This window comes from Sorex fumeus, unplaced genomic scaffold, assembly GCF_029834395.1.
Source record: "Sorex fumeus unplaced genomic scaffold, SorFum_2.1 ptg000034l, whole genome shotgun sequence".
Taxonomy (NCBI): Eukaryota; Metazoa; Chordata; class Mammalia; order Eulipotyphla; family Soricidae; genus Sorex; species Sorex fumeus.
In genome coordinates, this window is record NW_026606091.1 from 13,806,782 (window position 1) to 13,832,677 (window position 25,896).

Sequence of the window (25,896 nt, forward strand, 5' to 3'; positions counted from 1 at the left end):
ACACACAATGAAGTTTTGATTACCAATACTGTATTTTCAATACTATTCTATGCTCTTAAAAAATTCAACTGTTCTCATTTCTGATACATCAGTGACAGGAAACATTAAATAACAACAGGTTAAAGTTTTAAGTTATATAAATGAACATAGATATTCCTTCTTCACATAACAATGGACATTTGAAAAATCTCGCATTGGAAAAATCACCCATGAACAACTTTTATCCCTTGTCAATTACTGATTTAGAAGTTAAAACATTAAACTTAAAAAATTAGGCACTAAAAACTTCATAGTTTTTAAAAGCTCCATTCAATCTTCCTGTCTGAAAGGATTGGACAAGGTCATAGTTCTGTCTATTCAAACTGAGCATTACTGTTCATATTTTAAAAATGAGTTTTGATGGGATTAACTGAAAATGACACTCTTACAAAATGAAAGTGCTAACTGTGGAAGCAGTTGTGAAGGTCTTATGGCAGCACCTATCTTTACAAACTTGTGGCAACAATGACCCTCCAAAAGAGCTCAGAAGACCATAGAAGGTCATGATCTCTAAATATATTTCAGGAGCAAATCTCAAAATTCACTGGAAAAGAAAAAATGTATTTTGATTCAATTGTAAATGCAAAACTGGAGCCAGGAAAAGGTCACAAACAGGCATTTACATACATATCACAGTCCAAGATTAAGTCTTGTGTAGGGACAAAGGCATTTCACAAATATGTAAACTGGAGAGAACAAAGCTGACAGAAATAAATCTTTTATTAAAAATTAAAGATTAGCTTGAGCAAGATTAGTGCTTGCGAAGGTGTTAAAGCTAAAGGAATAATCACACCTAACCAGGAGGGTTAGAAAAGGTATTAGAGATTAGTGCAGTTGTCTTTAATAGGTATTCCCAAGCCCAAGAATTTAGATTACTTCATCAATGGAAAATACATGAAGAACCTCAAATTTTACTGACACCAGATTTGCTGAATGTTTTGTCCATATAAACACCGTTCTAATAAGAGAGAAGTTGAATCATGCCATGGGAAACATTGATGGTACTATTCTCTGCTTAAAATTCTCCAGGGCTCTCTAGTCTTTTAAGATTGATTTTAAATGTCTTAGTCTCATGTCTGGCACTTGTCTGCCTTTGCTACATAAGCACATGGGTCCAGAGAAATCAAAGAGCTGGTAATGTGCATGCTTTGCAAGCAGCCATCCCCTAGGTTCTATTACCTAGATTACATATGGTCCCCCTCCCGCCCCTACACCCCACCCCCACCACCCTGACAGTGATCCCTCCAGCACAGTCTGGTGTGGCTCCCAAACCAAAAAAAAACACAAATATACACAACTTCCAGTAGTTCTGAAAGCTTTCTGCCCTCCTAATTCCTTTGCTACTCTAAGTGTTTCCTTCTGTCCATCTATACTTCAGTCACTTCAAACTGCATGGTAACCTAGTCCAGTGGTTTTTTTCAACTGTGAGTTCCTGGACTGGTGTTCTTATTCTCTTAAATGCCAAGATATACTCACTTTATACACTGTCCTGTTACTGGTTTAACCCCTAAGAATTAGAACTTTATCTTCATCCTACTTTGTAAATCAAGGTGCCTACCATATATTTTCTATAATGAAGATGATTTGGAGTGTGTGTGTGTGTGTGTGTGTGTGTGTGTGTGTGTGTGTGTGTGTTCTTAGTGGGGGTTGGGGTGAAGAGAGGGAGAGAATTACAGGTCATAGGAGTCAGGGTTGACCCCTACAGGCCCAAGTGCTAAGGCCTGTATTAGCATTTCAAATTTAAGAATAAAAAAACTCAAATATAGTTTTTCTACTTTTGTGTCTGCTCTATATTTTATATTCACATTTATTTTTGAAGAAGAGGAGATTGTACAGAGGTTGAGGCACACTCCTGCTATGTACCTGACTTGTGTTACCTGAACACTGCCGGATGTGGCCTTTGGCTCGACCCACCAATACCATCAAGTGGCCCAAGTATCGACATCACTGCAGGCTCCAAGCAGCATCTCATTCTTGGGCGCTTGCACAGAACCTCTGCCTGTTTGGTCAACAAGTACTGATGTGGCCCCTGGACACTTCTTCAGAGCTCTCCTACCTCCAAATATTTTGGTTTTGGATCACATATGGTGATGATGATGAGGGGAACCAGGAGGCATATGGGGATCGCTGTTCTTTCCAAAACCCAAGCATCTTTAACTTAGTTGACACAAAATGTATCCTATAATCAAACACATTGAATCCTCCCATTACCTCAATTCTCTTTTGCTCTACTATGAGACTAAAATGATGTGCACAATAAATAGCACAAGATATTTCTTTTGTAAGGCAGTGATAGAATGATAAATGAACTTCATGAAATTACATCTAATTTTAGATTAGGGACACATGTATGTTTATGAATATGGGGTGGGTGCGAATCATGCATGAAAGGAGCACTTAAGAATCCAATGTGATTTCCCAGCATTTAAAGAAAAAAAAAACTAAGGAAGCTCCACTAACAGAGAGCACTAAGTTTTTAGTTTTATACAGTGTTATAGAGGGACTGATATAAAGCTCCATGGAGAGCACATGGCTTACATGCATTAAGTCCTGGGTTCAATTAAATACATTCAAGAAGATATTCAAACCTGAATACTATCATTATGTATACTAGGAGGATGCTATAGTAAGAGAGATTCCAGGATTTAGTACTCAATACTCAAGATGTCTGGGCTTCTTCAATACTGTCAAAGTAGAAGAATGCTTCAAAGCCTTCTTAAAGGGCAACAGTACTCGAATTTGCCTACAGTCTTCTATATTATTAGGCTACAAGCTCCTAGAGGGTTGAAGTGTGTGTTTCTGTGTATGTGCATGCACATATGTACACACACACATCTCTACAATAGAGTTGCAACTGCCAAGGAGATACTTCAATATGTACTGAGTGAGTATATTCAATGGCCTCCACAGGGAAATACATCTCAGGCAAGAGGATTAGGAGGTGTGCTGCATGCTCCAACAACCTGTTGTTTTTTCATGCTTCACTGGAAACGTTACAAAGTAAATTGGCATACAGATGTACTACTCATCCATTTCTGAGAAAGCCATTTTCCCTTGAAATGACTCTCTAAGGTTTGCTTTCAAGATTTTGGAACTTTATTAGATAACATCAACAGACGTCATATGATCAAAATATATGCCCTAACTTTATGTTCAAAAAATATATGTGGGACCAGAAAGACAGCAGAGGAGTTAAGGTCCTTGTCTTGCACATGGCCAACTTCAGTATGCTCACCAGCACTGCATGGTTCCAGTTCTGAGCCCCTGGGAGCAGCCCCCACAGTACAGTACAGGAAGTAGCTCCCAAACAGCCATGGGTATGCCCAACCCTGCCCCTCCCCCATTCCCCAACACACACACACAAACACACATACACACAATTCATCTGATGACCTAGTAAGATTTAATGTTGTGTTAAAAGGTTAAATCTGGTGTAAGTAAATCAGGGTTGTTAAGGAACTAACGCCAACTACCACTCATTAACAATATATGGGAAAATGAAGACTCTCATAAAGCTAATACTGATGGCTTATATTTTCTGGGGATTTCATATTCTCCAAAGGGGGGAAGAGAAAGAGAGAGAGAGAGATTATCAAAAGATAACCATACAAAAAAAACACAGGCTAATGGATATTAGAGAGAAAATTTTACATAAAAAGCTAACAATAGTTACAGTTTCATTTTTTTAGGAAAGAAACAGAAGCAAGTAAATCATTTACACATCATTTAACTGTATCTTTAATGAAAGTATCACCTGCTGGGAAGTCACAACTAAAATTGCTGATTTTCAATTTTCAGAACAAAGAAAAGGCTTTTTATTACTTCTCATAAGCAAGACATATCAATCTCTTCATTCAGAAATAAAATAACAAGTACTCGTTCAGGTGCTCTATAGAAAAATATCACTACCTTCATAAAGCAGAACACCTAATAGAATAGGAATGTAATATGCAGTGACAAATAAGTGTCTTAGTAGCTCAAGTTTCTGAAATGCAGCCTATAAAGCAACATAAACTTAAAATGAATTATACTTGAATATCCAAGACAAGATATAAGTATTATTTGCATATTCTAGAATGAAGAACCCAGCTGAACCAAAATAAAGATTTCTTTTGGACACTAAAAACACTAGATGCAGAGGATTCTAGTGTCCAGAGTGTAGTTTTTATAAGCAAGGAGCAGAGATTTGCAGAAATGTGTTTGTGCTGGTCACAAACATATGCTTTCCTATAAGCTAGGTGAAGAAAACAGTTAAAATCAGTGTGCAGCAATTAAAAAGCTAATTTAAATATGATCTGTAAGTTTTCTTCTGTTCTATAAAAGACAAGACTCTTTTCCAAAAGTTTAGGTCAAATATTTCAGTTGTCTTTAACTTATACATAAAAAAATAAAAATATAATGATTCCATCTGTGTATACACTATACATACCACAGAAATTTAAACTTGCTAGTACTTGTAAATATGTCAAATTAGACTTAGGGATCACCTTTGATCTTTGTGTAGTAAGACGAATAGTGTGTCCATGAACAAATGAATTAATCTTTCTAGAATTCAGCCATATGGTATCTTTTATAACTTAAATCTTCATTTAAAAGAGTATAAATGTAAAACATAGAACAAGATTTTAAGAAAAGTTACCGAAAAAAACACTATTTTTATTGTTGTATGTATAAGTAAGTCAAAGACAACTGCAATATATGACCTAAACTTTTGGAAAAGCGTCTGTCTTTTATAGAATAGAAGAAAACTTACAAGATCATATTTAAATTAGCTTTTTAAAATGTACCAACCATTTCTATAGAAGGTTATTATTTGATAAAACAAATATATTTTCTAGTCTTCAACTACAAGTTTCTTCCCCCAAACTACATTGTGCATAAAGACCTAGGTGACTTTGGATGATACTCCTTCACATATAATAATCTTTATATCTGATAAAACACTATTTTGTGATAATCTATCATCACTGAAAATCATTCCAGAGGCTTCTCCACAGCCAACGACATATCCAATTCCATGGTACTTTGCAGTCACATTTCAAATAACAACTCTCTGAAATAAATGTCACCTCTCATACTAGACAGTGACATTAAGAACAAGACTAACTTTTGTCATATTTTAACATTTTTCAATATACAATATTCAGTACACACTTTTCCATAAAATGTAGACAATGCAAAATGTTTACAGAATTAAATACTGATTTAATTATAAATATTTCCTATTTGATATTGTTTTAAGAGTGATAACATTATTTTTTAATATTACATCTAATGGTACTGTTAAGCATTTTGCTGTTGTTGGAAGAAGAGAATGGATGAAATAAAGCACATCTGTGAATAGACATAAGTCACCTTTTTAGCAAGTCTTGGTGTGTGTTTTTTAAATTATTTCATTAAATCACCAGGAGATCAACAGTTACAATGTTGTCCATGATTGGGTTTCAGTCACACAATTTTCCAATACCTGACCCTTTACCAGTGTAACCAAGGACCCTGCCAACAAGCTTGGGGAAAAGACCACAGGTCTCTTATCATTTAATTCCAATTGTATAATGTAATAAAGCCCTAAGAGAATAAAAAGATGAGATGAAATAATGACAGAGAGTGGGTGAGAGAGAGTGAGAGAGCGAGAGAGAATGGAAAATGTGAATCCTGCAGTGCTTGGGGGCCCATGCAAAGGCCTAACACATGCAAGGCAAGTGTTCTATACCACTGAGCCACATTCTGAACTAAGATAAAATAATCACTACCTAAACTCTGAATTTACTCTTAAAACATGATATTCCAACTTCTAAAGAAAGATATCTAACACAAAAATTTCTCCTTTAAAAAAATATTTTAGTTCAACAATCCACTTGCAAACACCCATTTTGACTGTGAAATAGTCTGCAACGTATTTCTATTAAAAAAAATAAACAACAATAGCCAATATTTCATGTTTTTGGGTCTGATTGGATCCAAGCATGAAACCCTAATTAGAATCTAGTACATGTATGTGCACATACAAATATTAAATAATTTAGGAAACCACCTCTCAAGGCACTCTTTGGCAAATCTTAATCCATACAAACTATGTATTAGTTTTGTCACTACTTTGTTTTCTACGGTAGTAATGGGAAACACTTTGGATTGTCTATAGCATTTATCTTTCAAACAGGCCTAGATGAAAATTTGTGTGTGAAAACATATATAGAGATACACACACAGGATAAAGAAAAAAATAAAAATAAAAAGGATAATACAAATGCTATAATTCTCATCAGAGCCTAAGAGTCTGTGCCATCTCTATATCATTCATAATTGATAGTTTTAAGGGGCTATCCCCTGAAATACTATTGAATATTTCAGAATTTGAAACCTATCAAGATATTTTCTCTGAACACGATTAGTCATTACAGAATAATCACCAGGAAAGGTTTTTGAAGTCAACTGATTTGCAGGACTTACAGTCTCATTCAAAGCAATCCCTCATTCTCCAAATATCTATTAAACACCTGAGCTATATATTCACCCAAACAGCATTAACAAAAAGTAATTAATGTGTTCTTAAAGTCTTTGGCATGACAGTTGTGACAATTTTATAAGAATGCTTATAAAAAGAAAAACACTGACAAATTAACTATATACAATTAAGAGAAAATATTATTGTCTCTTACATCACTCTTCCAGGAATTTAAAGAAAGACAGTAAGAAGGGGATAGATAACCCCTTTATCTTTGTTGCAAGATGAAGCGTTCTGCTTCAGATGTTCAGAAGTACCTCACTTTACACACACCTTAAGAACCTAGTCCTACAGCATTTAATTACACTGTCGGGAGCATGGAATGATCTGGCACTGTGCCCTTTCCCTCAGTCTAGCTGATTGATAGCATCAATAACATTCACTGGCTGTAATTAAACCATCAAACAGTATCCTTTGCCACTTGGCAGATCAATGTTCTTTAATACTCAAAGAACGAAGTACAAAGGTGAGATGGTGTTTTTAGCCTTCACCTTCACAGTTCATTTGACTTTGTAAGCCAGAATAGTCTGCAGACAATGCATTATTTCACAGTTCCCTCAAGACACCGGTTAATAAAGAACACCATAATTCGCAAACTCCTGCAAGTTGGTGATTACTTATTAATCCATTTTTGCAAATCTGGGCAAGATAGAAACCTTCCAAACTCTTTGGTTTGGATTATGCACAGAGTTTTGTGTCGAAAAATGATGTATAGGTATCAAAACAGTATAGAGTTTTGGGGGTAAGTCACATGTGGCAGTGATTGGGGATGGCTTCTGGTGATACGGAATTATGCAGTGCCAGGCATTAGACCAGGATGGACCACATGACCAACAAGGCAAACGCCTAAACTCCTGTAAACTCCTAAACTCCTGTAAATGTCTAAACCTCTCAACCCCCAGATATCATCTATTTTAAAAAGTAACTGAACAAGCTATATGAAAGAGTTCTTATACTGAGGTGCAAAATTCCTATTTATTCAGGCTCTAAAACATCCTGATACTGGGAAGGTGGAAGCAAGGTGTGGTTAAGAACCTATAAACGAGACATTTTTTTATTGCATTGTAAAAATAATGCAATTTTTGCAACCATCTTAATTCGCATAACACCCAATTTCAGAAGTATTTTAAATACCCATTTAAAATTAAGGGGCCCCAAAAGTCCATGGCTTTCCTATATGCAAATAGTGAAAGAGAAGTAAAGGACCTGTACAAAGAAAACCACAAAACTCTACTTCAGGAAATAAAAGAGGATACGAGGAAATGGAAAAATATCCCCTGTTCATGGATCGGGAGAACTAAACTTGTCAAAATGGCAATACTTCCCAAAGCACTTTATAAATTCAACGCAATCCCTATTAGGATACCCATGACATTCTTCAAAGAATTGGAGCAAATACTCCTGAAATTCATATGGAACAATAAGCCCCCACGAATAGCTAAAGCAATTCTTGGGAAAAAGAAAATGGGAGGAATCAACGTCCCTAATTTCAAATTCTACTACAAGGCAGTAATAATTAAAACAGCATGGTACTGGAACAAAGGCAGAGCTGTAGACCAATGGAACAGGGTTGAATATACTGACGTTCCCCCCCCCCCCCAAGCATACGAGCATCTAATCTTTGATAAGGGGGCAAGAAAAGTGAAATGGAGTAGGGAAAGCCTCTTTAACAAATTATGCTGGCAAAACTGGATGGCTATATGCAAAAAAATGGGCTCAGATCTCTGCCTAACTCCATGTACAAAAGTAAGATCTAAGTGGATTAAAGACCTAAACATCAGACTGGAATCTATAAGATACACTGAGGAAAATGTTGGCAAAACCCTTCATGACATAGAAGCTAATAGTCTCTTCAAAGATGTCACACCGCTGGCCAAGCAAGTGAAAACAGAGATAGATAAATGGGACTATCTTAAACTAAGAAGCTTCTGCACCTCAAAAGAAACAGTGACCAAAATACAAAGACAGTCTACAGAATGGGAAAGGATATTCACCAACTACACATCTGAAAAGGGGTTAATTTCAAGGATATACAAAATACTGGTTCAACTCCACAAAAAAAAAAACGTTCAACCCCATCAAAAAATGGAGAGATGAAATGAATAGAAACTTTGACAAAGAAGAAATCCGAATGGCTAAAAGACACACGAGAAAATGTTCCACATCATTAATCATCAGGGAGATGCAGATCAAAACCACAATGAGGTATCACCTCACACCACAGAGACTGGCCCATATCCACAAAAACAAAAGCAACCGGTGCTGGCGCGGATGTGGTGAGAAAGGGACACTCCTTCACTGTTGGTGGGAATGCCAACTGGTTCAGCCCTTCTAGAAAACAGTATGGATGATTCTCAAAAAACTAGAAATTGAGCTCCCATTTGACCCAGCAATAATCACTCCTGGGAATATATCCCAGAGAGGCAAAAAAGTATAGCCGAAGTGACATCTGCAATTGTCTGTTTATTGCAGCACTCTTTACAATAGCTAGAATCTGGAAAAAACCTGAGTGCCCAAGAACAGATGACTGGTTGAAGAAACTATGGCACATTTACACAATGGAGTACTATGTAGTTGTTAGAAAAGACGAAGTCATGAAGTTTACATACAAGTGGTACTACATGGAAAGTATCATGTTAAGCGAAATGACTCAGAAAGAAAGGGATAGACATAGAAAGATTGCATTCATCTGGGGAACATAAAGTAACAAAATAGGAAACTAACACCCAAGTATGGCAGAGATTAGTACCAGGAATTTTACTCAATGACCCGGAGGACAACCACACATGTTAGGGGAAGGGGGAGCTCAGAAAGAGAAGGGAACACCAAATAAATGGTGTTGGGAGGATCCGCCCACGATGGGAGAGCATGCTGAGGGTAGACTGTCGACCAAGCATGATTGCCACTCAATGCCTCTTTTGCAGACCATGGTACTCAAAAGGAGAGAGAGGGAAATGCCCTGCCACAGAGGCAGGGTGGGATGGGGGCTGGGGGGGGGGGGGAGGAGATGCTGGGATCCGTCGTGGTGGGAAATGCGCATTGGTGGAGGAATGGGTGTTTGATCATTGTATAATTGAAACCCAAGAACAAAAATGTGTAAGTCTACAAGTGTACCTCATGGTGCCTCACTATTAAAAAATAAATATAAAAAAATAAAAATAAATAAAATTAAGGGGCCCAAGAAAAATCTGACCAAAAATACACTATCCTCAGAAACTAATGTATCCATAATACTAAAAGCATGTAAAAATATTCAAATGTTCTGAAATAAGTAGCAGGTATCAGAAAGTCCAGCATTATAATTATTAAATTAAAAATTACATTATTAAAATTCAAAACACTGAGTTTTAAACAAAAACATGGATGTTTCTTGAGCATAGAAAGAAAGCGTATATACTGATCACAAGTATTCCAGATAGGTGAGGAAATAACACACATATGAAAATATTATTTGCATGCAGCTTTGTTTTGGAAACAAGCACCACAGACCTACTTGAATGCAAATCAGTAAATGCCAATAAATAATTGCTCTGCAGTCAAATAACCACCTATTAAAAATCACCTGTGGTAGCCCTGAGAGTAAAATTCCTTGATTTTCTACAAATAGCCAGATTCAACAAGAGTTGACTGAGATACAAAATGATTTTGATAAACTTCAGGGTCTTGAAATCTCATCTATAATGGGGTCTTTTAATAGGTAGTCCTCAATCTACAGGACAGTGTTTATCCAAGTGGCTGAGAATCTTGGAGGAAGGGAGAAACTTGGATGACTTGGGGCCAATAGGAGCTGAGCTCAGGTGCCACTGGTGGTTGCTAGCTTTCTTTCTGTTTGATCAACTAAGAAGAGAGTCAGTGGGTGCTCAGTGGGTTTTTTTGTGTTTTCTGAAAAGAGGGTATTACACACACACACACACAGGTCTGAGAACCTTTACTATAGGATATAATGAGTCTCTTGGAGAACATACAAAAATGTGAGATGTCAATCTCTCCTCTCTACCATTTATCAGTGTTTTCTTTTTGGTTTGGGGGCCATACTCAAAGGTGCTCAAGGGGCCATCAGAGTGCTGGGGATCTAAGCCAGGTTGTCTGAGTGCAAGGATAGTGCTTTGACTGCTGTACTCTCTCCAGCCTCCACCATTCATCTTACTTATGTTTCTAAAAAAGATGAATTCCTAGGTAGCAACAAAGACAAAAATTTGAAAAAAAGCAAAGTCCATAAAATTCATTTCAAAGGTACTAAGAGCTGAATAGTCAGATAAGGTTAGTATCAGTGAAAGGACGACATGCTTCAGTCTGTAAAATCAGAGCTTCTCTAAGTGAGACAAGAATCTTTGAAGAATTATAAACAGCGTTTTTGAGCTTGAAAATGAAAAATCAAGATCTGGGTAAGTAACTCAAAGAGCACCCAAGGTGTGCTCTCCAGAGGCATGGGTTCCATTGGTTCCATCTCTTGGCACTGAATAGTCTCCCAGTAAATCTGGGAGACCCTGAGTACTGAGTTGGGAATAGCCCCTGAGAACTTTGGGGTGTGACCCAAGCACACCTTGGGTGTGCTCTCGAGGCATGGGTTCCATCTCTGGCACTGAATGGTTTCACAGTAAATCTGGGAGAAACCCTTGAGTACTGAGTTAGGAATGGCCCCTGAGCACTTAGGGGTGTGGACCAAAAAACAAGTGAGTGAATGGCGAAGTAATCAAATTTATCCCCCCCTTTTTTTTCTCCTCCTTTTTGGGCCACACCTGATGATACTAAGGGGTTGCTATTAGCTTTGTACTGGCGGTGCTCAGGGGACCATATGGGATGCCAGGAATTGGGATCAAAATGGGTCAGCTGCATGCAAGACCAAGGCCCAACCCACTGTACTATCATTCCAACCCAGAAATAACCAAATTTCTAAGCATAAAAAAAAAAACAACTTGCAGATAGCTTTTCTTGAATGATCTGTTTCTAAAGCGATGCTAGTACTCTGGTTTTCTTTGCCAGTCCTGCCTAACAGAGGTCCCGGGGTCCTTGTTAAGAATCATTAACAGGAAGAATTAAGCTTCTCTTTCCTAGGGGAAGAAGTAACCTTATACTAATGGCAGAAAAAAAAAAAGGTTTATTAACAGGATTCATTTGTTTTCTGGCCACACCAGGCTGTGCTCAGGCTTACTTTCACAGGGCTCAGGAGACCATATGAGGTACCCAGGATAAACCCTGGCTCAGCCACATGCAAATCACGTGCATTACCCACTACCTCTCTGACCCTGATTTATTAATCTCCCCCAAAGTCCACTACTCCATAACAATGTAACTGCATTTAGGGAGTGGGTGGAGAAGTGACAAGGTCTTCCAGGCAAGTGCTCAGGAGACTCAGGGACCCTCCTGAGGATTCTCTGCTAACTGAGCCAGGAGGGCCCAGAAGCAGTGCTACTTGGGAAGTACTGGTGAATACTCGAGACATTCTGACAGTGCTTAGGAGACCCTGTGATGCTGGTGACTAAACTAGACTGCAGCATAGCTGGCATATATCTTAACCCCTGTACTATTTTTCTGGCCCTAATTTTATTTTTTTATATCCAACAAAACTGATTTTTAAAAATCTGAGCACTGTGACTTTTACCTTTAAAATGAAAGTAACTTTTGAAACTCCACAACACTGGGACTTCTTAAAAATAAAATTATCACAGAATATTGGAAAATTGAACATTCCTGATGCTTTCACTACATGCTTTCCCTAAGTAACACACTAGCCAAAATGGTATCTACCTTAGAAATTAAGCAAAAAACTTTCAAAAATCTATTGTTCACTATCTTCTTCACCATTTTAAAAATTAGAAAACTAGAGTAAGATAGCAGGAAAAGAAGAAAAAAAACAGGACTATGACTTAAAATCCTACTACGACCTTCAGCTGAGTGCTTGATCATAGGGGTTTAGGGAGAAAAAGTAGATTTCCCATAGCAGGGGTTCCTGTTGTTTTTGTTGTTGTTGTTGTTGCTGGAGGGACAGTAGGGTGGTTCTCCCAAGCAATAAGCAAGAGTTTCCGGAGCCCCAACCAGTCAAGGGGTTCAATGCAAGAATCGGAGGATGCAATTCTGTTTAGACCCTATGATACGGAAAGTATACCACTGTACTCTCCACTGCCCCTCCCATAAAATTTTCAAAATAAGCCCTTGCTACACTTTTCCATATATAGGGTTTTCAAGAAACTTCCAGAAGCAAAACCTACACAAACAGTTCTGATAGAGTGCTTGAGGAAAAAGCAAATTAAAATAACAGTATAACCAATATAAAAGGTTACACTTCTAATTCCAATAGCACTATCAGTGGTATAGTTTTTGAACAAGACCTTTAACCTGAGGTTCGTTTCATTCAACAAAAGTAATATTTGCTTATTAGACATTACTGTCCAGAAAAAAAAATCAGGAAAATCCCATGAGAATACTGTAAACAGCAGATACTACAAGAAATTAAGAGCGTCTTCAGAAGTAATATGCATACCCACCTTGCCTCTCAAATTAGTTTGATGCAACAGCCTGAAACCAAATGACCGTGGCACTACTTTCCCCCTGAAGAACCCAGCCCTACTCTACTCCCAAATGCTTCCTAAACAGTGTGTCCTAACCGTACAAAAGATCTTGAATAAATTTACAATTTGCAGTCAATAAATGTTGGCTTTTTATGTCTTTTCATGTGTTAGAAGCCACAAACAAGTTTCTTGTGAGAAAGAGGTGATGAGCATAAAAGTTTAACAAGCACTGTTCTAATCTACCCTTAAATTTCCAAGATTAAGAATTCTAAGCTAATAATGACTATAGTCTTGAAGAGATGCCTCTGGTTTATGAAACAGATATGAGAAGTGCAAGTGCGGCAGTGAGATGTTTAGTTAAAGGTCTCTTCTCATTCAGATCAATTACAATTTATTTCATCTGACTGTTAGTTTACAAACTAAGCATGTCATAAATATAGCTTCACTTAATCACTTAATCCCCGTTATTCATCGATTTACTCGAGTGGGTGCCAGTAACGTCTCCATTCATCCCAGTTGCGTGCTAGCGTAGCCCAATGGTATCTGTTTGTTCTAGGAATATGCAGAGCCTCAAACCGATCATTCAGGGTCTTGACGAAGAAGTCTGACCATCTTGTAGGTGGGCGTCCACGTGATCTTTTGATGTCCCGTGGAATCCAATCAGTAATGGCTCTAGTCCAGCGCTTGTCTGTAAACCTCATTATGTATCCAGCCCATTTGATTTTTGATGTCTTGGCAAATGAGACAGCGTCCCTGATTCTTGAGCGTTGACGAAGATCAGAACTCTGGATTCTATCTCTCATTTGAGTGAATCGTGATATTCCAAGCATAGCTCTTTCGATTCCTCTTTGAGAGACCCGAATAGCAGATTAATATATATATTATTGTATAATATATATTATATATTATATTATATAATAAAATATAGCAGAATAATAAAAATAGCAGAAAACATGATTCTGCTATTTTTATTATCTCCTATGCCAAGATACAATTCACTGGCTCTAATCTTTTCCTTAGCCTCATTACTATTAAAAACTAATTTTATACTTAATACTCTAGACCTGCAAAGATTTTCTCTAATCAAGCTATTATAAGGGTCCAGGATGAAGGATTCAAGGTTCTGGTTAATAGTAAATGATTACCTTGCAAATAAAAAACCTCTAACAAAAACCAAACAAACAAAAACTGCAACCATTTCCTAAATACATACAAGTACAATTTTCATGATCTTCCAGTTTTCACACAAGTACACTCCCAACAAAGGAATTATTTTTCTAAGAACAATCCAGTTGCGTATGAAACTTAAAATTCTGGTTGTAGAAATCAAACACAGTCTCTCATACAGATCTCTCTTCATATAATGTAGACGTCTGCATGGCCATGAACCCCTTCCCATGCAGCATGACTGGATAACACAATGGTGCATAAATTACCTCCTACGGAAGCTGGGTTGAGTCAACTGATGTCTCCTGCTGCTACAACCACTGCCACCGTAACGACCATAGTGGTCCAGAGGGTAGAACCAAAATGGCAGGAAGGATGCTGGGTCCCTGTGACCCAAAGCCTTTCTACCCTTCTCAGCCCTTCTCTCTGTGCTCCAACAACCGTGGAAAATGTCTAGAGAAAAGATGCTCACAGAAACTTGTATGAAACCATAAATTCCCCCCAACATCTAAACAATTGTAAGAAAAAGAAAAATAAGAGGCACTGCATTTTCAAACTATACTATAAAGCTATAGTTATCAAAACAGTAAGAAGCTGGACTAAATGAAAAAAGGAGAGCACAGAAGTACCAAGTCAAGTGCAAGGACAATTAATTAATGACAAAGGCGCTAAATGCATTATGTAGAAAAAAGGAGGTGGGAAGACTGGATAGTCAATTTAAAAAAAAAAATCTGGATTCGTATCTCAGACCATCCAGAAAAGTTAATTTAAAATGGATTAAAGGGTATCTTTAGATCAGTATCATAAAAAGGTAAAGGCCCTCCCGTTGATCGTCGATTTGCTCGAGCAGGCCCAGTAACATCTCCATTGGAGACTTTGTTGTTACTGTGTCTGGCATATCGAATACTCTCGGTAGCTTGCCGGGCTCTCCGAGAGGGGTGGAGGAATCAAACTCGGGTCGGCCATGTTGGCCGCTTGTAAGGCAAACGCCCTACCCGCTGTGCTATCGCTCCAGCCAGTATCATAAAATACAGATCAAATCCATAGGATACAGACCTCAGAGGTGTCTTCAATGATCCCACTCCACTGACACAGAGATCAAAGACAAAATTAGGAATGTATGAAACGAACAAGTTTTGAAGAGAAAAAGAAACCAGGGCTAAAATTAACAGACATCCGAGGAAGAAAGCACTCATGCTATATACACCCAATAAAGGGCTAGTATTAAAAAATACATATATAAAGCACTAACAAAGCTCAACAACAAAATAAACAACTCCTCCAAAAACAAGGAGGGAAGATGAACAGACTATCCCTCACAGATGACATATGGATGACCAATTGAAATATTTAAAGGTGCTATTCATCCCTTAGGAGAAAAATACAAATAAAAAATAAAATATCAGGGGCTTTAGCGACAGCACAGCTGGTAGGGAATTTGCCTTGCATGTGGCCAACCCAGGTTCGATTCCCAGCATCCCATATGGCCCCCGAAGCACTGTCAGGAGTAATTCCTAAGTGGAGAACCAGGAGTAACCCCTGCATCGCCTGGTGTGACAAAAAGCAAAAAATAAAATAAAATAAAATATCAGCCCACACAAGTGAGAATGGTCTTTATCAATAAAGACCAGAAATAGTGTTGCAGAGATGTGTGAAAAAGGAACTCTCATTCACTTTTAGTGGGAATGTAAACAGATCCAGACCCTATGGATCATAATATGGATATATCTCCAAGAACTTAAAATGAAACTTCTTTATAACCCAATTTTAATCCTTAATATTTTTCCTAAGACATAAAAACATTTTTCACTTGAACAAAAACTACTATAAGCATGTTATTACAACTACAATATATAACTTATTTTTTGAAGTGCACTTTACTAATTTGTGTTCAAAATGGGGTCAGAGAGTGCAGAAGTAAACTGCCTTCAATCCTGCTAACTCGGATATGAATTCCTGGTACCACATAAGGTCCCCTGAGCATGCCAATTGTCACCTGTGAACACAGAATAAGAAGACTCCCTGATCACCACTAAATATGGCAAAAAACACCACCACCACCACCACCCCACAAGAAAAGTTTGTCCCAAAAGTAAACAAAAGAACAACAAAAATAGCATGCATACAATCTAATTGAGAAAATTACTAACTTACTAATTGAGGGCGTTCGCCTTACAAGCGGCCAACATGGCCGACCCGAGTTCGATTCCTGCGCCCCTCTCGGAGAGCCCAGCAAGCTACTGAGAGTATTCGATATGCCAAACACAGTAACAACAAAGTCTCCAATGGAGACGTTACTGGGCCCACTCGAGCAAATCGACGATCAACGGGAGGGCCTTTACCTTTACCTTTACTAATTGAGAAAAGGATCCTCAGGTTATAAGGTATTCATTGATAAAAAATTAAAAGCAGTACAGAGTTAAAGGTTTATTAGATTTAATTGTTCTCTAACAAACTGGATAGAGCGATAGCACAGCGGTAGGGCATTTGCCTTGCACGCAGCCAGCCTGACTGAGCCGGGTTCAATTCCTCTACCCCTCTCGGAGAGCCCGGCAAGCTACTGAGAGTATTCAATATGCCAAACACAGTAACAACAAGTCTCAAAATGGAGATGTTACTGGGTCCGCTCGAGCAAATCGATGAACAACGGGAGGACAGTGTTCATGTAGCAAACTGAACACTTTATGGAACAGATATTACTATTTATAATTACATTAAAATTTTTATTATAAAACTTCTCCAAATGTGCTTAAGTGATGGCTTAATTCTCTTAATGTAAGAAATTTCAAATTAATGTATATCTATAATTTTTAAATAAAGGTAAATTATACTGGTCTTTGGAAGATTGATGAATAAATTCAACTTAGGGGGTCAGCTACATTTACAGACAGCTGAACAGGGTGGAGCACATGCTTTGCTTGAAGAGGCTTGAGTTTGATCCTGACAATCCATGATTGTCACATGAACAACCACGGAACAACCTAGCTTAGAGAAGTCCCTGAAAACTGCAGGGTTTCATCCACCTCCAAAATTTAAAAAAAAAAACCTTAGAAAAAAAAGTTCAATATTATCAAAATCAAACTTAGAAATTTGTGGGGGATGCTGTTTTCCCAGATATATTATTTTCCTCTTAGAAAGTGGGGAAGACAAATTTCTGGGAGTTGAAACTTATCAGTGAAAATTTAAAGTTTTATAGTTTGAGATGATGGTGCCTACCTTTAAGATAAAACAAGCCTATCTTTAAGAATAATGAAACTTAGAGAGAGAACACAGGGGATTGCCCTGCCATAGAGACAGGGGGGATGGGAGGATAGGGGTGGGAGGGATATTATTCATGGTGGTGGAAAATGGGCACTGGTGGAGGGATGGGTATCTGATCATTGTATAATTGAAACCAAAGCACAAAAAATTGTAAATCTACAACTGTAAAAAAAAATAAAATAAAATAAAGGGAAAGAAAAAGAATAATGAAACTTCTATTATGATGCCAGAATCATAATATGAGATGCCAGGCATCAAATCATTCTGTAGATGTAATAATCACTATAATAGTCGTTGTAGATGTAATATTCTACTCATCATATTTGAAAGAGCAAAGTCTTCTCTGTGTTTAAAGATGAGTAAAAAGATGAGTAGGATTTCAGAGGTCAGAGAGATAGTACAGTGGGTAAACTGCTTGCCTTGCACACTGCTGACCCTAGTTGGTGCTTCAATTCCCTGCACCCTGTATGGTCCCCCAAGAATAACCAGAAAAGACCCCTGAGCACAAAGATAGGAGTAAGCCCTGAGCACAACCAGTGTGGCCCCAAAAGCAAAACAAAAATTAAATCAATGTACTCATTTCATGAATTTACATATGTATCGTTAATCTAGACATTTAAAAAATTCCCTTAAAGAACGTTTGGTATTAGCTTAACGTCATGTAGCATTGCACTGTAGCACTGTGCTCCCCTTGCACTGAACTGCTCGAACGGGCACCAGTAATGTCTCCATTGTGAGACTTATTGTTACTGTTTTTGGCATACCGAATATGCCACAGGGAGCTTGCCAGGCTCTGACGTGCGGGCAGTATACTCTCAGTAGCTTGAGGGACTCTCTGAGTGGGACAGAGGAATCAAACCCAGGTCGGCCATGTGCAAGGCAGTAGTGTGTGCAAGGCAGCTGCGCGCAAGGCAACACGCTAAAAGCTGTGCCATTGCTCCAGTCCAATGCCATGTAAATTTTCTTAACGTGATTTTTTTTCTCTTATGAATCTGTTGTTGTCAATATATTTCTGTCAGAAAAAGAATCTGAAAAAAATCCAAAGGAGTAGGAAAATGTCCCCTGGTTGCAATCAATGAAAACCCTCACCACCGGTGTATACTTGACACTGCCGTAAGGCGTCTCTCCTCAGGATTCCTGATTCATACAAATACTACCTTTTAAATTCTCTAATATCAGAAGTTCTTAAAAATCTTATAAAAGTTACACTTCATTTACCATCTCAATATTAGAAATAATGTCATCACAACTCTCAGCTCTTTGATCCCTTCCCTGCTCCTACCTCTATATCTGGGGAATCACCAGCTGCTAGGAACTCACCCTCATTACAGCAAAAAGTGATTCTTAAAAGAATAACCACCTCAAGTCTATTAATTTATATATGTTACTAGTTTTTAAAATATAGAACATAAAATGAATTATGTTTTTTCTAATTTATAACACTTCTAAAAGTGAATATTGGATGACTCTTTATTTGAGTCATCATTTGTTAGACTCAAGAAAAAGCATGATTAATCTTTTGATGAACAGAATTATTCGTAAGAAGAGAAATCTACAGGTCAGAGATGAAATGACTTAACATTGCACACCAAAATGTCTAGTATTTAGAGAGCCAACGTACTCAAAAACGACCTGTTTTGGTGATCACTAAGTACTATGTCCTATATTACTTTCACAAGTTGACTATGAAGAGTTTTAGTTAAAACACACATCCTCAAGTTGCACATTTGAATTCTAATCAAACGGTTCTGAAATAGTCCCCAAAATCTTTATTTATTAACTTTTGTCCTATCTATTTTTGGTCTCGGGATCACACACTAAAGTGCTAAGGGCTTACTCCTGGCTCTCTGCTCAGCAATCACTCCTGGAGGTGCTAGGGGCACCAGAGACCAAACCAGGGTCTGACCCATGCAAATAAGTGCATTAGCCCTCTTACTATATCTCTGGCCTCAGAACTTTTTTGTTTTAAGCCACTCTTCTACGGATTCCTATGCAAACAGTTTGGAGATAATTGCTCCTGTTTCTCAGAGTCTGAAAGACTTTGCTTTATTTACTTCAAAAAACACTGTATATCTGCCATTTATTCAGCAAACCATTCATCTATTGCACAAAACCTTAATAATAAAGTACCAAGCCTCAGGAAAAAAGTGTTAAATAAACTACCTTTCACAGCACTAAATTCATTGCTTCAATTTTTCAATAAATAGGAATTCCATTAAACCTATCCTACGTGGCTTGGATAACATAATAGAAACTTAGTGCATACATTTTTACAATATATTTATTCATCTACTGCAGTGTTCTAAAGTAAAACACATCGTCATGGTAATTTTAGCACAGGTATCAGACTTAAAAATACTGACATCACAGCACTGTCTTTAATGGCTTGACCTTAGCTAAGCTATGTAACCACTAAAGTCTCAACTCTTTGGGATCTGAGGACAGTTTTGAGGCCTAACTTACATATACATCTGTGGTTCCTTGTGTTAAGGTATTCCTGAAACTCTTTCATGAACAACTTTTTTAATTAAAGGGGCTTAATTTAAAATCTGTTTTAAGGAAAGAATGTATTTCAAGAATGGGAAAACCAACCCAATGTGGAACAATCCAGAAAGCCAGTGGCTGAAGAAAGGGCCTCAGATGGGCTGACCACTATTTAACTAAGAGAGAAAGGGTACATCATATGCTCATGGAGCATATGTATAGTGCCTAGGACTAAACATTGACTTTCAAGTTCAAGGCTAGTTTGACTACTATGTAGAATACTAATACTCTGTAGCACTGTCCTCCTGTTGTTCATTGATTTGCTCGAGCGGGTACCAGTAATGTCTCTATTGTGAGATTTGTTGTCACTCTTTTTGGCATATTGAATACACCAAGGGGAGCTTACCAGACTCTGCCATGTGGGCGGGATACTCTTGGTAGCTTGCCAGGCTCTCCAAGAGGGATGGAGGAATCAAACCTGGATCGGCCGTGTGCAAGGGAAACGCCCTACCCACTGTGCTATAGCTCCAGCCCACTTATACCACTAATACTGCCACTAATACTCTCCAGTTCTAAATTAAGCCCAGCAACATACAGAAAGACAAGGAAGGTACAAGAGAATTGTGAATGAGAATTAATGCAAGAGGAAATGTTTTTTGAAAGATCAGTCCAACAGTCTCCATCACAGGTTGAACTAAAGGATGGACAAAAGCAAAGAATGTATGGAATAATATCCCAGGGAGCAGAAAAGTTTACATGTAGCTTCCAAAAGTCTCGTGATGCAGTGAACTCTAAAAAAATTCCAGGTCAAGATCTGTATATGAACATAAATATGCCTAACTGAAATATAGTTAGCAAGCATACATATACAGGACAGATAGACAAAAATGGTGCTATGTGATTTTTTGGGTGTTGTTCAGAGAAATCTGGGGCAAAATAAGGGTACCGGCTGGTATCTGCTACCTTTACAGTAACAAAGAGGGAGAGAGAAGAGGAGTAATCTGCTGTTTACCTATTCCCCTTTCTCCCATTTCAGAAAATCAGCTGAGAAGTAGCATACGCCACAGTATAAAAGTCATGAGGCTTTACCCTTTCTTCCATGTATTCTGTTGACATCTGGTCCCCAAAGAGAAGACCAAGCAATGGACAGTGAGCAAGCACTTGCCATCAACACGCCATAAGCCACTAGTTCTATGGTTTCCCCGGCATTTCTTGTGTACCTAACTGAAAGAAAGGACTTAAAAAAAGAACTGATTCAAAACAAAGAGAATAGTTCTTTCAGGAATGAAGAAAAACAGCACATTCTGGAACAAACCTTCATAACCATCTATTCCATTTTCTGAAATTTAACTTGGGACATAAAAAATTAGAGATGTTAGCAGCAGTCCTGAGAATCCCACAAAAATCTGTGGTGGGATCCAGAGAACACAAAATTTAAATGTCTTTTAAAGAGCACTTGATTACTACTTAATAGCTTAATAGTCCTATTAACAGCTTAAAACTCTGTGACACCAAGCCATGTATACAGAGAAATATGGATTGTTTGAAAAATTCTGTCGAAAAGCCAATGTCAAAGCAAACTTTTGTCTTTGTGATCTTATCATGGACTAGTAAGTTAACATTTTCCCTTAAATTTTTTTTCAACATTTTCTGATTCAGAGGTGATTCTTTTACAGGACATTTTCTTGATCAGGAAACAAGTCTAATCTTATAACTAAGTACATTTGGGAATTACTGAGTACAGTTTCCTTTAGATGAGCCATAAGAATCATTTTTCCTGTGGGCCAATAAAAATAAAGAATGAGATGTCAAAACTATCCAGAGCTAACAAATTACCTTATCTGACAATTCTAAGAGAAGTAAGTTTTAAGCACAGAGATGACACTGCATTACCAGATACTTGGAAAAATGAGCTGAAATCTTATAGACAAGTCTCTAAGCAAGATGGATGCAACAGTCAGCTTGACTAACTTCCCCTCACCTCTTCAGGCTACATTCTCAGCTGACTTCTTAAATCAAGGGTAGAAAAGTAGTTCCAACTTGAGTCGATTGATAGAGGTTGTCTGGAGCACTATTTTGAAAAATATTTGGGAACTACATCTAGACTCAGTAAGAATGACGGGTATGATTGACTGGCAATGTTTGCACTGGGCAGGAGAGAAAATTGATGACACACGTGCTAAGAGTTTGCCAGAAGCAACATCTCTTTTATTTTCTACAGGAAAAGAAGCCTAGACAGCAAATTGGGTTAACTTCATGTTCAGGGAAAATAAAAATAATTTTAAAATTTCACCAAAGTGAAAAAATATGCACAAAATCATTTAGTACTTGTCCTGAAAGTACATATAATAGTGAAAAATAATTTGTGGCTTGTACATTCTCATCAGTACTTCCAAGTAAACTGAATAATCTAGCCAAGCCTGCCACTTAGTTTTGTATAATCTATTAGGTAATAATGAGTTTTTTTATATTTTCAAACTGAGACAAATATTAAAGTTTTTTTGTGACACACAAATATAAAAATCCAAGTCTCAGTGTCCATAAATGAAGTTGTATTGGATTATAGTCACTCTTGTTCCAGGAGTGATAATGGCTATTTTCAAGATACCAGGAGAGAGGAAAAAATATTGATAAAATCCAACATCTTTATTCACGGTATCACAGTCCTCCCATTGTTCATCGATTTGCTCGAGCGGGCCCAGTAATGTCTCCATCATGAGACTTGTTGTTACTGTGTTTGGCATATCGAATACGTCATGGGTTTATTATCTGGCCCTTTATAGGCCCATACATCTGTGCTAGAAATAATAGTCAAACAATTCCTCAACTTACTGGGCAAGTAATTCTACAAAGGAAGTAGTTTTAATTAAGCTGGTTTCATAAAGCATTTAAGGAATGTTGCTGATGTCCCTTTGTTAATACAGAAGTGTTATATAAAGTACTCACAAATTAAGCTTATGCCATCTCGGAAAGTATCACTCCGAGCATCATATGCATAAGATAATTCTCAGTAGATCATATTATTTTTAAATTCTGTTGAAGAAGACAAAAAAAATGTGTGAACATACTTTTATTGTTTTGGTTTGAAGTCTCAATCCATTCAGAGTGTTGATAGCTTTCTCTGCGTCCTTAGGGTCAATGTAGTTCACAAAGCCATATCCCAAGCTCTGCCCTAATGAAAGGGAAGGGGAAAAAAGGCAGAAATTAGTTCTACTCTGGTGACAACAGATCCACTTTCACTTTGGCATATATGGTCTTATTAACTCCAGCATATTTTCAATAATAACAAGAATCCTACATTTATTCTTCTACAAATCACATGTAATCTTTTTTCATCTCCTGTTCATTACATTTGAAAGTGTAAACATGAGAACTCAGCAAGATATTAAGAAAACAATACATATCCAAAATGTTCCATCATATATGTCCTGCCTGAGCCAGAGCACTCAGCAGCAAGGCAGCAATCGTCTTCAGAAACTGTGGGTGCAAGTCTCTGCCGAGCAGCTGAGTGGGTTTTATGACACGACTTTGTCAGCTTTTGTTTCCTTATCCACGAAATGGAAAGGCGTTAAGCATCAACCAAGAATCTGTCAGTGTTTTGTACCTTATACAGAGAAATTTACAGTCTTTCCCAATACAATTGTTAAGATTCTTAAAGTGAAGAATCAAGTGATATATATATACATATAATATATGCAGGTATATGAATTTATGCATTTATTTTGGAGGAGAGCCTTTTCAAACTGAACCTAATTTCAAAGTGGGTCCTGATAAAACAGGTAAGAGATGCTGGAAAATATAAACACAATACTTTATGGTAAAGTTGTCTATGTCAGTGGGAATACAAGAAAAACAAATAGAATTCTGGAGTAAGAACTGCTTCGAAATTAATCTTGTGTTATTATTCCTTATCTGAGTCCTCTCGTTTCTAGTTCAATGATGCCTTGACTTGCAAAGAAAGGATGTATCAAGGTGTTATAATCAATGGAATGTATGAACTAAGTAAAACCAATACTAAAGGTCTCAATTTTTAAATCCAGAGACAGCTCAGTTTAAAAAGTTGAGGAACAATATAGACTAGATGATAAATGGATACAAGACAGTTACTCATAAAAATCAAACCAAACTAACTGAAGTTTTCCTACAACATTTCCTATAGAAGTTCAAATTCTTTTTCCTAAATGATAGATTTTTAAATCTATTTCATATAAAAATGAAGAATTTTTTGGATGGGACAGTATACATTAGGTTCAAATGATTATACATGAATTTTGTACAACTACTGTTTATCGTGAGGTTCTAATGTAGTTCCTTATATCTATAAACCACTTACAATTTTTTATGAGAAAAAGCAGTAAGGTGGCTAAATATTGTCCCTTCTAACTATGTTAACATTCTGCCTATATTTGGGAGCAGTATCATATTTGAGCTTATCAGTGCTAACATATGCTCTCATATTATATTTTTATCTCTTTCTACTCAAAAGGAAGCAAAAACAATCATTTTTTCTTACACCTGTCAAAAAGGATAGTTTTATGTCCCTATGTTATAAAACTGCATATGAAACCACTGTTGTTGGTTTTTTTTTTAAACATTTAGCGTTTTCCTAATTAAACATTTATCCTGTGTGTACTACATATACATTGTGCCCTCTCACTGGGCAAATGAGTTACAGTTCTATGTTACAGAGTAATATTAAAACTGGCTAGACATTCTGCTTGAGCAGAAAGCAATTTAAGAAGAAAAGGATATGGGATTTGGGCAAAGACATATTTAAGTCTCAACCTTGCCTCTGCTATTTATCGACAATGTGACTCAGAAGACACTATTTAACCTGACTCTTAACTTCCTTATTTCTAAAGTGAGGGTAATAATTCCTACCTAACAAATTTGCTGGGGAAGTCATGAGAACATTCACTACCAAGAAAAGCACATCATTCTGGTAAAAAGATACAGTCAAGAAAAAATACTATAAATCTACTACATGTTAAGCATTTATGTATTTATGTGTATTCATTTAAAATTATGTCAGAATTATGCTAAAATATATAATAGGAAAAGAAAAGGCAAGCTGAATAATGTTTTGTCAAACTGCTATTTTATGACAAAATCAAATTATCAATGGTACTACCAATTTAGAAATACTTCTCCTATCTACTGGCAATACCTTACATTTTTGTAGTTTTTAATCAAAGTGTTTCTCAAACTCAACTCTACATTCATTCTTTAAAATCACCTAAAGCTAATTTTTACAAAGTAGAACTAATTCAAGGACTTTTATTTAGTAGTCATTATAAAACACTGCTCTATTTTTTCCCCTGGTGATTATAATAATATGCAAGTCAAGGTTTGAGAGTCAAATTTATAGTAAGACAATCCAGTAAACCACTGAGGCTTCTGGAAGCTGTGAGAAGGCCCAAGGGCTGACAGTCTAGGCTCTTTAAAGTGCACCTGCAGGAAAGAGTGCCTTTACAAATACATTTCTGAGATTATCAGTGGGTTATCTATCACTTCAGAGCAAAGTTTATTAGCTTCATGAGGTCACATACCAGGCAAAGCAGTGCCTGGTGGAACTGATTTAGAAAGACAAAGTGAACAGATATCCTACACCAATTTCTTCTTTTGGCTTGTGCCTAACACAACGTAGGGACATAAAAGTGTGCTGAAGAAATGATAAGCATGGGGCTAGAGCAACAGTACAGCAGGTAAGGCACTTGCCTTGCACAAGGCCGATCTGGATTCAATTCCGGACATCCCACATGATCGCCCAAGCCCACAATGAGTGATACCCGAGTACAGAGCCAGAAGTAACCCCTGAGCACTGCCAGATGCATCCCAAAAATAATAACGTAAAAGAGAGGGAGAGAGAACAAGGGAGAAGCATAATAGTGTACTAGTATTATGTGTTTAAATTATAAACATTCTCAGAGA

General features: G+C 37.2%; 1 protein-coding gene across 16 annotated transcripts in view; it reads right to left on the bottom strand.

The window, feature by feature from the left end:
- The window catches only part of ELAVL2 (ELAV like RNA binding protein 2), a 177,549-nt gene that overhangs the window by 21,504 nt on the left and 130,149 nt on the right, over positions 1-25,896 (bottom strand). For all 16 annotated transcript variants that reach the window (XM_056117051.1, XM_056117049.1, XM_056117050.1 and 13 more), the window contains one exon: positions 23,034-23,137. In XM_056117051.1, the coding sequence (XP_055973026.1) occupies positions 23,034-23,137 (104 nt within the window). The remainder of the gene's footprint in view (positions 1-23,033; positions 23,138-25,896) is intronic.